At 45.5% G+C, this 12,428-nt stretch overlaps 1 protein-coding gene across 1 annotated transcript in view; it reads right to left on the reverse strand.

Moving 5' to 3' along the window:
* Positions 1-300: 300 nt before the first annotated feature.
* COX15 (cytochrome c oxidase 15) overlaps positions 301-12,428 on the reverse strand; it is a 42,601-nt gene continuing 30,473 nt past the window's right edge. Inside the window, exons 4-8 of the mRNA XM_086774056.1 lie at positions 2,541-2,766; positions 2,174-2,419; positions 1,790-1,900; positions 1,348-1,479; positions 301-922 (exon numbers count right to left, since the gene is read on the reverse strand). Of these exons, the coding sequence (XP_086630182.1) occupies positions 752-922; positions 1,348-1,479; positions 1,790-1,900; positions 2,174-2,419; positions 2,541-2,766 (886 nt within the window). The 3' untranslated portion in view covers positions 301-751. The remainder of the gene's footprint in view (positions 923-1,347; positions 1,480-1,789; positions 1,901-2,173; positions 2,420-2,540; positions 2,767-12,428) is intronic.

The raw sequence follows: 12,428 nt of genomic DNA on the forward strand, positions 1-12,428 counted from the left end.
GCAGCATGGTACATATGATGGCCACACGCAAGGACCTCTTGACAGGTGCATGTGTACATTTAATATGCAACTTATCAAAAGTTAAAGAAGGTGCTTTGCATTGTATGATAGCATTGCATTATACCAAAGCTTATCAAATACATGATCACAGACAATTTTTTGATATTGGTGATAGGACTAGTGTGACTGTCGTGCATCAATCATATGAGACTGCTTTTCTTCTGTAAAACTTAACAGCCCTTGCTTAAAAATGCTCGATGTGAACTTGAGACATGCCGTTGCAAGTGCTATACGATGAACAAGGTCCTTGACAAAATAAGTGGAGTTATGAGTTTTATATGGTATGCATGACCATGTACAGCTTCCCATTCATAACATACAGCCATCAACCAGAAAGAAATACATTTGAGAAGAGCCTGTGACATATAAATCAAGTCAAACCTTACAAAAACCTGCCCTCAGATCATTGAAGTCAATGACAATGTTCTAAATGATCTCAATTATGTTATCATATACTGGAAATGTCCCTATTATGGGTGCCAATTGTTTTCATTCAAGGTTCCTGATCCTGGCAGTCCTCGCAAGATGAGAAATGACACCACTGATTTCAAACATTTTTGGACGTGTATACCCGGCTTTGCTTCGCTCTATCACTACCTTTTTGCTGACCCCATGGTACTTTGAGAAACTGGGTACTCCAAGAAACGAGCAGCAGCAGCATATATTATATATAATACTCTTCATCTGTGTATTACCGCACACTTGAGGATCTAGCGAAAGCCTTAAAAGCCGTGGGGGATGGCTTCTTCAGAGCATGCAACAATGCCAAGACTGACGTGAACAACGAGAGAGCACCAGCCTGATGGGCAACTCCCAAGGATACAGGTACATATAGGAGAAGTGTAGAAACTCCCAGCGTCACCTGTAAGAAAACAACCTTACACAGCTTAAGCAGTTTCCTTGTAGATAAATAAATATATATACCTAGATAAATCCAGGAACATGCCCAAATTCACCTTATAAGAAAGTGCAATTTATAACCTCATTGTAGTCATCCACAAGACAATAAACCATCAACTCCATCATGCATAGTATGGACTAGATACTACGACATCCCCACTAACGTCATCAATGCCCAATAGTGAGTGTAGAACTTGGTATCAATATATGCTCCCACACACACGCACAAACACATAAGAGCATACATTCATACAAAGGTCTGTGTACTGAGTTTCTATCAGAGCTCCGGAGATACAGGGCAGACTCAGCCATAATGAAGCCTAGCACTAACCATCATAACAAATAAAGCCCACTAAAACAAAAACATAACCTTAAGATATGTAATACCTGAAGGATGGACAAGCCCAAGGTGACTTTGACTAGTTTGTGGACCCACGGGTCCAACGTTAACTTGCGAGCCACATGCGACATGGCTATGACTGATACCAAAGTTGTCGTTGCAAGCATGCGATGATCAAACTGGTTTCACCAGTCCACACATCAGCACATTGTACAATAAAACAACATGAATGTAATAAGAGCGAATAGGTGCCTTTCCACACACCTCCCCTTTTTCCGGACAAGGGAGATCACCCATCCACGAGGGACAAGCATGTGGGATGGGGAGTTCATGAGCAACGGGCCGATGAGATCTCCCCTTTTTCTGGATAGGTGGGGGTTGGACAGGAGAGATCTCCCCATCCACGAGCGAAGGACGGGCGGGTGAGATCTCCCCCTTTTTTGCAGAAGACCAGCATTAACATACTTCAGACAGAAACATGCAGTGTACCTGTACAGTTGCAGTGTTTTCAAAAAAGTTCCTTGTCAGCGGCTGCAATTCAAAGAGTCCCTCGGGTATCCAGTTATCCCCCATCTTTGGAAATGTATTGAAAGCATGTCCCTAGCAATACAATATTACCGAATACTAAAGTTAGGGTTTGGCAGAGTGCTGGCCATTTGCGAGCCCCAGTTATAAAAGGATGCCTTGTGCATCAAGAGGTCTCATCCCACATGCACTGCAGGTCAATGGCTCAACCATGGAGCTAAAAACTCATGGAAAAGAGATCCCTTCTGAGAGTACTCCAGCAAACCCCCATAGTGGGTCTTCTACCACAATGAGTAGAACTAAGCATGAAATTACTTGAACACCAGCTGTGGTTCAAGATGTGCTTACAGCATCATTTCCAGCAACAAAGGCACCCGAAGCAGCAGTTACACCGACAAGGATAGCAACTGGTAGTGCAATACTCCTGAGTCTAGCACTGCCTCTCACCCAGTCCATGTTCTGAACTTGTTGTTGAGGCAGCACTGCAGATAAAGCCGTCCATAAGAGTGCAGAATAGATACCAAATGCAACCATCAAATGACCAGCCAAGCGATAAGGGCTCACTTTTGGTTGTTGATACTGTGAATCAGGCTCCTGCACATAAGACAACGGAGTCCTTAAACAGGTCCAGGAAGAAGGCTGAGAGAAGATGCTGACTTCAAGCAAACAGAAAATAAGTATTTTTTTTTAAATCCCACTCTCAATATCGACTCACTTCAAGGCCACTTTTCACCATCCACCATCCTACAAGACCTTGCCCAGCACCCAAGGCAAGAAGTGATGCAAGTCTTAACGCAAGCTGCTTGGTTATGAATCCTTTACACAAAAAATATATGAAGGGTCCAGCAAAAAAGAACCCCAATCCTCTTCCCCACATGCGATGAGCATATTCAATCCAGTAGATAAGCTTGAAATCATCCAGAGTCATCCCTTTGTTCACTCTACAGCACAGAAATATATTTGAAGTACTACAAGAGGTTAGCAGGTGTAGATCACTAGCCAAGACTCTCTCTCTCTCTCTCTCTCTCTCTCTCTCTCTCTCTCAGGGCATTCATCCCTCGTCTTCTCTCTTTTTTGCAAGTGCAAGCATTACAAAAATGGCATCCTCACCACCCGAAACAAGGAACAGAAATAAGGGACGGGAGCATTTTGGAAAACTGAAAAAAGCACTGCAGGACCTTGAATCATTCAGTAATACATCGAAATCTGCCCTCAGTTCTAAGATGCATGGATGTGTAAGCATACTCAAAGACATCCTCTATCAACAAAAAAAGAAGCTCTAGGAGTCTTCTTTCAGCCCTAAACACCATCCTGGAACAACCTGATGCAAAAACGCAAGCAAGAGAGAGAGATCTGAGTTTCAGTATATTCATATAATACAAAAAGGATGGAAAAATCACCTTACTAAACCTAGTCTATGACCCAATCCCAAGGAGGGACTGAATGACTCAATCATTAACTTGGCATAGCCTTTTATAGGCTCTTTTGGTGCAAGAGACCTGCTGTTGGCCAGCAGAAATACTCTACCCGACCTGAACACTATGTCGGCCAGCTCTCTAGAGCTGCAGCCGACAAGCTCTTGTTCCATTGTGGGGTTCTCCTGCACACCACCTGTGTCTTTTCCAGCTGCCTATCGGAGATTAGCACTTGGAATGAGCATGCACATGACACAGAAGCAACAAATGGTGCATGACATGCCACATGTTAAACTACCTCCCAAGCATGTATGCATTCTTGGAAAAATGCATCGTAATGCTTTCCCAAAGGATGGTTCACAGTGAGAGTTGATCGAAAATTATAGCTCATACACAATGATGTATGTGGTCCTATTAGGAGTCAGGACACCATCACGTGGAAAGCATATGTACTTTGTAACATTCATAGATGATTACTCCACATTTGCTTTGCTTGGTTATACCCTTTGAAAGAAAATTCAGAGGTTTTTATGTTCTTTCAGCATTTGTTGCAAGGGCTGAAAATGAAACACGTTGCAAAGTGCAAACCCTCCATTCAGATCGAGGGGGGAAGTATATGTTTGATGCTTCAAGAGCACACTTGGCTGAAAAAGGCATTAAGCACCAATGCACCATGCCATACACACCACAACAGAATGGTACTGCAGAAAGGAAAAATAGGTCCTTGATGGAGATGGCCAGATGTGTGATCAAGGGACAAGGTTTGCCTCATAAATTTTGGATGGAAGCAATCATGTGTGCTAGATATGTTTTGAACAGATGCCCTACAAAAGCATTGAAAACCATCACTCCATATGAGGCATGCTATGATAAAAAGCCTAAAGTTAAATACTTCAGGGTTTTGTTGCTTCAAGAGCATACTTGGCTGAACAAGGCATTAAGCACCAATGTACCATGCCATACACACCACAATAGAATGGTAATGCAGAAAGGAAAAATAGGTCCTTGATGGAGATGGCCAGATGCATGGTCAAGGGAAAGGGTTTGCCTCATAAATTTTGGATGGAGGCAATCATGTGTGCTAGATATGTTTTGAATAGATGCCCTACAAAAGCATCGAAAACCATCACTCCATATGAGGCATGCTATGATAAAAAGCCTAAAGTTAAATACTTTAGGGTTTTGGCTTGTCTTGCATATGCCCATGTGCTTCAACAGATGAGATGCAAGCTTGATGGCAAAGCAACAAAATGTACTTTTGTGGGGTACAGCAGTGGTAGCAAAGGCTACCGTCTGTATAATCCACTCGACCAGAGGACTTTTGAGAGTACAGATGTGGTGTTTGCTGAAAATGTAAATCAGCTGCTGCAGAGGTAGGCCGGCAACAGCAGATAATGTTGATTATGATGTGGTGGACTTTATGCTGATGAAGCAATGCATATATATATGGGGTTGGGCTGCTGGTCGGCCCAGAGTAGGGGCTGTCAACCAGCAGCACAAGACCAAAATCCCAAAAAAACCCCTTTTAGGGCTGGTTAAAATACCATTTTCACACATGAAGAACGTCGCGCCAAGATGGCTGCTTGTGGTGGACAGTGCTTTTATTGTGACTCCACAGAGCACATCACGAAGGATTGTCCGAGGACCTTGGAGGAGCAATCCAAAGAGGAGGTTTCTTCAAAACCAGAGGAGCAGTCTGAGGAGGAGGCTTCTTCAAAACCATAGGAGTAGTCTCAAGAGCATGAGTGTGAAGGAGATGCATGTGTGTGCGTCTCAGCTTTTTTCATTTCTCGGGTTGAGCACACACCTAGGGTGCTTCATTGCATCAAGCCACGGGTACGAACAAAGGAAGTTTTCAGCTCTAAGGGAGAGTCTTCACAATTGCCGTTTGCACTCAATGGAGAATTTTTGGCTTCACTGGTGGTCACTTCAATTTCTGGGGTCCTTTAGGAGGACTCTTCTCACTTGCCGTTTGCATTGGGTAGAGTACCTTCGGTGTCTGATGTCATGGAGGCACCACAAGAGGACATGTCATCAGTTTTGTCTTCATCTTGGGAGGATATGCTAGTGCATAGATTTCTTGGAAACTCTATTGACAACCACGGGTTTTGACTTCCGTGTATCAATGGATGTATTACTTGAGGTATGTTCCACGAGACACGGGTGGTTTCGACATACAAGTGCCAAGCAATACTAATGGATACAGATTTGGTGCAGCAATACTGAGGAGTATGGTTCTATGGTTGTACTTTCTTCCTTCAGAGTGCAGGACATGGGTGGTTTCGACATACAAGTGCCGAGCAATACTAATGGATACAGATTTGGTGCAGCATTTCTGAGGAGTATGGTTCTATGGTTGTACTTTCTTCCTTCATGATGTATTGGAGCTGGTGCAAGCAATTCTTGTGCTCCATTTGCATTAGTGGCTCAGAGTGTTCTTCTCGTGGGCTACCAGAGGATACTCAAAGGTTTGCAATGTTTTTTCGTGGATGGTTAGACAAACGAAAAGTGCTCAATCACGTGGAAGCTAATCATCCATAGGTATCTCTGCAGCTCTTCGTATTGACGCAGCAAGGACAGAATGTGAGCCTTCACAATAGATGTAAAGTGATCTTTGATTCCGCCACACTCTTCTTTCTATCTTTGGAAAACCCTAGCACATAGGCACAAGTGTTCTACAAGTGGGGGCAAAATGGGTTAACACATGAACACATGGTAACACTTTTGGTCTCATAGACCCTTTGTTCCTTTGTATACGTTAATAGAACTCTCTTCCTCTCTCAATGGCATGAATAAGTTTACCCTTGCCTGCTCAAGCTACCTGATTGGTGTTTGTGCTGCCCACTTCTCATTATCTTTTGCTTCCCGCATTGGCCACTGTCGCTGCTGCCCTCAAACCACTACCCACGTGTGCTGCCCATCGCCCCTTGCCTGCATAACCCTTGCCATTGCCCCCAGAGTCCAACTAATACTATATGAATGAGTATCGTTCAGGATTGCATGTACCAAAGGAAGATAATGCTCCCACCTCGACTACTAATCATGGCAAGCCGCAATACAACTTGAGAACATCAAATGCCAACTGACTGCATATTTCTGTTTGGCCGTCTGTTTGTGGATGGAATGCGCTGGACAACTATAACATGGTCCCAAAGTTGTTTGTCAAATAATGCTCTCCAAAAATGTGAAGAAAACTTGGAATCCCTATAGATGTATTTGTGCTTGGCAAACCACATATGGGGTATCAAAGACAAAGAAACAAGCAAGCAATATCTTCTGTTGTGGCCGTCTACTTGCATAGAATGAGCATGCAAAACTTACTAAACTAGTCAACAATCATCACGCATTGTGTGTTCCAAATGTTGCTGGAAGGGGCCCTACAAAATAATGTTAGAAGTCATCTCTTGTCTTTATTGAGACACCGCTTGGGGGGGCAGTCCTGAGCTGGCAGGCGCATACTTCCTCTGGCCAACTGTACCCGACTGCAGTACAAAGCTGGCCAACTCATGTTTGCTGGCCGACTGGTCTATGTGACAGGTCGTGGAGGATTTGTACCTATCGGCTGCCTCTGGAGCAGGCCGACTGCTACTTGGAGTCCATATAAAATGGCACCCACACCCCTTGCCATTTCTCATCTTGTATATTCCGGGATCTTGTGTATATAGAGCAAAGTTACACCCCTCGCTCTCTCCTTCTCTTGTGCTGTCTATTTTCTGCACTCTACTTGCTCTTGTGTTCTCAAATTTGGTTATCATCTCCGCTACATATTCTGACATGGTATCAGAGCCCTAGGCTCTTGATAGATCTTGGGAGTTGTGTGAGCAAGAGGGGGACTATTGCGTCGCTGATTGGTGGATTGTTCGGGACTGTTCGGGAAGAGAAGAAGCAAGAGGACGGCGGGCTGATTTGCTGGACAGCCGCTTGCAGGTGTAAGTTTTTTTTTCCCCACCCACCCACCCTTTTCAGTTACATCCCCGCAATGGCAGATTTATTAGAGATGGCTAAGAAGCATGTAAAGATCCCAACTCTCCCCACGTTCCCGGTGGACCGTCAGTTGGACGGGAACAACTATGGCATATGGAAGGTTATGATGGAATCTGTTCTGAAGTCATATGACCTTGCTGATTTCATCGTTGTTGGGGTTCCACGGCCGAAAGCAGAGGAAGGGGAGTTACATCAACCAGAAAGGACCGCGAGGCATAGGCACAGTTATGGGATCGTGTCAACGCCAAGGTCCGTTCATTTATCTTCCTCAACTGCACACCACAGGTAATCAATCATGTAAAGCATATGACGCTGGCCAGAGGCATATGGCAGCACTTAGCTTCACTTTATAACAGGGTATCGCCTATGAAGAGGATTCCCTTGGAAGTACATATGCGGGTTATGAACCTTGCAAAGTCGTCGACGATACGGGAGCATATTAACAAGCTGCAAGCCCTTCAGCAGGAATTCCTTCAGGCTGGGAAGGAGATATCGTCAGAAGATATGGCCATCACTTTGCTGTCCCACTTGCCTGCTCAGTATTCTGCTTGCCTCCTCAGTATTCCGCTTTCTACTCTTCTTTGATTACCAATGGCAAGCTCAGCGTCAGAAGATATGGCCATCACTTTGCTGTCCCACTTGCCTGCTCAGTATTCCGCTTTCTACTCTTCTTTGATTACCAATGGCAAGCTCAGCACCATTACATGGGAGGAGCTTGTGCCCATGGTCTTGGACCAGGAGGAACGATTCACGAACCCTCCTCAGGGTGGAGGTTTGGAGGCCTTGACTGGCCAACGGTCGAAAGGCCGGAATAACAATAAGGGCAAAAGGAAGGCTTCATCAGAGAAGTCTTCTAAGAAGAAGCTTGATGCAGACCGAGAGAAACTGAAGGCCGAGCGGACCTGCAACGATTGTGGCGAGAAAAGCCACCATTGGAGAACCTAAGCGGACCAGGAAGAGTGCTGATTCTTCAGCCTCAGCTACAAAGACTCCGCCATTTGTGCACTTAGAGATGATGGACTCAGATGCTTCATCGTCTTCGAGCAAGGAGGCAGTGGGCTTCATCGCAAAGAATACCGGAGAGTGGATTCTTGATAGTGGTGCTTCCAGGCACATGACTCCTTCCCGTGACTTCTTTTTGGATCTCAAACGGCAGTCAAGTCGCATCTTCATTGGCAACAACTCTACTATTCCGATTCACAGTGAGGGCCGAATGGAGATTATTCCCGACGGAAGAGGGGGAAGCATTTCTTCCGTGTTCTTTACGTCCCTACTCTTGGTTTTCATCTTCTGTCAGTGCATGAAGTATGCAAGACTCGCTTTCGGGTGGTATTTGAGAAGCATTCAGTTGCTCTACGGGACCGTGAGACTGGCCAGGTTGTTTGGGAAGGCGGTGTGGGGAATGGTATCTACAAGCTCTCCGCACTCTCCTCATTGACAGGTTCTCAGGTCGGAGATCTGTGCACTTTCGGTTTGGCCACTTAAATGTGGATGCTTTACGGCGAGCTTTCCGGGACCAGATGGTGGTTGGCATGCTTGATGTTGGCAACACGCAAGGACGTTGCAGTCCTTGCATACGTGGTAAGCAGCACAGGGAATCCTTTCCGAAGCAGGCTTCCAGGCGGGCTTCAAAACCATGGGAGTTGATTCACAGTGACTTGTGTGGACCTCAGCAGACACCATCATTGGGAGGTTCTCTATATTTCATGCTGCTTGTTGATGACTGTTCCAGATTCACATGGGTCTATTTTCTTTCACAGAAGGACCAAGCTTTTGCACGGTTCAAGGATTGGCATGTGATGGTGGAGAAAGAGTCTGGATTGCAGGTAAAGACTCTCAAGGCTGACAAAGGAGGTGAATTCTCTTCGAATGCTCTCGTCAGATTTTGTGCAGATCATGGCATCAAGCGAGAACTGGCCAATACAGGATCGCCTTTCGAGAATGGAGTTGTCGAACACAAGAACACAAAAACAGGAATGTGGTGGAGATGGCGAGGACGATGCTGAAGCATCGTGATCTTCCTCGTCCACTTTGGGGAGAGGCTGTGGCGACGGCTGTCCATACCCTCAACCGGTCTCCAACGACTTTAGTACCTCATATCACTCCTTTTGAGGCATACTTTGGCAGGAAACCTAATGTCTCCCACTTCCGTGTGTTTGGGAGCAATGCGTATGTACATATTTCGAAGAAGCAGAGGAGGAAGCTTGACTCCAAATCCCGTAAGCTTATCTTTGTGGGGTATAATTCTCTTTCCAAGGGATACAGATTGTATGATCCAGAGAGGAATGAGATTATTGTCAACCGGGATGTAGTCTTTGATGATGAGCATGTTCCAGTTTCCACTGTCGAGGAGCCGCCACTTCTTGGAGACCCAGAGTGATGATGATTTCCAATCCATTGTTCCAGCTGGCCAACCACAGTCAGTGTAGGAGGTTGATCCCGCAGCTGGAGTAGAGCCCCCACAACAGCAGGAGGCTCCGCGGTCTGTTCGAGTACCCAGGTGGTTGATAGACACCCTTCAGGAGTCAAGTGTCCTCCGAATGGACCACAGAGGACGGCCCTCGACGATCGCACAGAGCCCGAGACAAAAGCCATTCAGTGGAGCTTCTTCAGGTAAACTATGCTTTGATGTCTCGTATCATGCGGGACAAGGAGCCCACTTCCGTCAAGGAAGCCCTTTCACAGGATACTTGGAGGAAAGCCATGCAGGTGGAACTTGATGCCATCGAGAAGAACAACACATGGGAGTTGGTACTGCCGAAACGGTCAGTCATTGGTGTTAAATGGGTCTTTAAGACCAAATATGCGTCAGATGCGTCGGTGGACAAACACAAAGCCAGGCTTGTGGCTAAGGGTTATGCTCAGCGGCCAGGCATCGACTACGAGGATACCTTTGCACCGACAGCAAGGATGACCACGATTCGGACCGTTCTTGCCCTTGCTTCTTCTCAGAGGTGGCCTATGTATCAAATGGATGTAAAATCTGCGTTCCTTAATGGTGACCTGCAGGAGGAGGTGTATGTTGAGCAGCCTCCAGGCTTTGTTGTTCCAAGATCAGAAGGGATGGTTTACAAGTTACGTGAGACCTTGTATGGTCTTAAACAGGCTCCCGGGGCTTCGAATCAGAAGATTGATTCCTTCTTTGTTCGGACTGGTTTTCAGAGATCGGAAGCAGATCCCAACCTGTATCTCTTTCGGGAACGCTGCATGGTTACGATTATCATCCTTTATGTGGATGATCTCATTCTCACCGGCGGTCATGTGGAGCACATTGGCGTGACGAAGGCTGCCTTGTCAAAGGAGTTTGAGATGACCAACCTAGGCTTACTCCACTTCTTTTTGGGGTTAGAGATCTGGCAGACCCAGAGTGGGGTTTTCGTCTCTCAGCAACGGCATGTTCTTGAGTTGCTTGAGGCCTTTAGGATGGAGAACTGCAAGCCTATTACTTGGCCGATGGACCCGAATACAAAGTTAACTGTTCATGATCCTTGTGAGCCAGCTGATGCCTCGCAGTATCGGAAGCTGGTTGGTTCATTGATCTGGTTGCTAAACACCAGATTGGACTCGAGCTTTTGCGTGGGGCTGTTGAGCTCATTTATGCAGACGCCATTGAAGTCTTATTGGGACGCAGGATTGCGGATCTTGCAGTATCTGCAGAGTGCGAAGGATCTAAGACTCTTCTACACAGGAGAGGGATTGATGGATGGAGTCCAACTCCAAGGTTGGAGTGACTCAGATTGGGGAGGAGATCCAGACACGAGGAGATCTACTTCAGGTTACAGTTTTACCCTCGGCTCAAGAGCAGTTTCTTGGAGCTAATCCTGAAGAGGCAGCAAGAAAAAGAGACTAGAACCAGGAATTTAGGAGCATGAAGTGTAGGTTTGGCAAGTGTTGGACTAGGAGAAGGACACCTGTCGGCTGCAAGAAGGGCAGGTCGTGAAGTGATTTTGCATTAAATGTCCAGTAGGCTGGCCGACCGCTCTCTAGTCACTTCAAAGGCCTATATAAGGGCACTAGAGCTCATTGTTAGATTCATTCACTCCCCCTTTGGGTGTGGGTCTAGTCTAGGACTAGAATAGGTATTTTACTACCTTTTCAAGGCAGCCCATGGCTATAAGGATTATGTACCTTTTTGTACCATATGAAATATTGGATTTCTAGCCATCTCTCTCTCTCTCTCTACTCTCCCTTCTGTCTACGTTTTTGCATCAGCATGTTCTAAGTGGTGTTTAGAGCTGAAAGAAGACTCTCATGTAACAACTGGACATGCTGATAGGCATTCCTTCTCATCTTTGGCCAATAAAATAAATGCTCTAACTTCTCCAATGTATTGTTGATGCAACGATGACCTCCGACAAGAGTCATGGGCATCGTGAAGAAGTGCCTGTCATTGTTTCCATAGTATGCATAGCCGGTTCTTGTAGAACAACCAGCCATCTTGGATAGTATGGTGACCCGGTTCTAACTAAAGGGCCACTTTATATTGAGTCCCAAATGTAACATGCAGAAGCTTAAAGACGATATTATACTTTAGATAACGAATATTCAGCACCTTGGTTCTTGACAATTGCACAATGTAGCGGAGATGAGAGAGAGAGAGAGAGAGAGAGAGAGAGAGAGAGAGAGAGAGGAATCACTATGAAATGAAGTGACACTTCATTTCAAAGTGTCCAGAGGAGGTGAATGCTCAGCGACAATCGAATGTGTCCCAGGATCCGACTCATGAGGATACATTAGCTCTTGTTTTGTCATCTGGTTTGAATATAGAGAAGGGCAAACAAGTAGCAAAACAACATGAGCAAGTGGTAGATAAAGGTAAACAAGTTTTGGCAGATACAAAAGATAGACCTTGGCTTGTGGTGGCAAAGAGAAGCGCTAGCCACATACTTACTTCTAGTGGTAATCAAAATGTGGGTGCTAGTCATGGTGCCTCTTCATCATTTAGTCCTGGTGCCACAAGATGGACTCGAGAGAAAGATAACCAAGGCAGGGTATCACACTCTCGGTATTATCTCAGACCTCAAGTTACAAAAGAAAATCAGGTAAATTTTCCTCTTCTATTCCCTAGTGATGCCCATACTTTAGATGAGAAGAAATGGCTGGATGTTTTGTTGCGAAGAGTATGGGAACAGATGCTAAGAGAAGGCATTGAGGATCCTCTGCAATATTTTAAGGAAAGAGAGGCCGATGGTGGTACCTCTCAT

This window comes from Cibotium barometz, chromosome 34 (genome assembly GCF_041138505.1).
Source record: "Cibotium barometz isolate CiBa-2024 chromosome 34, ASM4113850v1, whole genome shotgun sequence".
Taxonomy (NCBI): domain Eukaryota; kingdom Viridiplantae; phylum Streptophyta; class Polypodiopsida; order Cyatheales; family Cibotiaceae; genus Cibotium; species Cibotium barometz.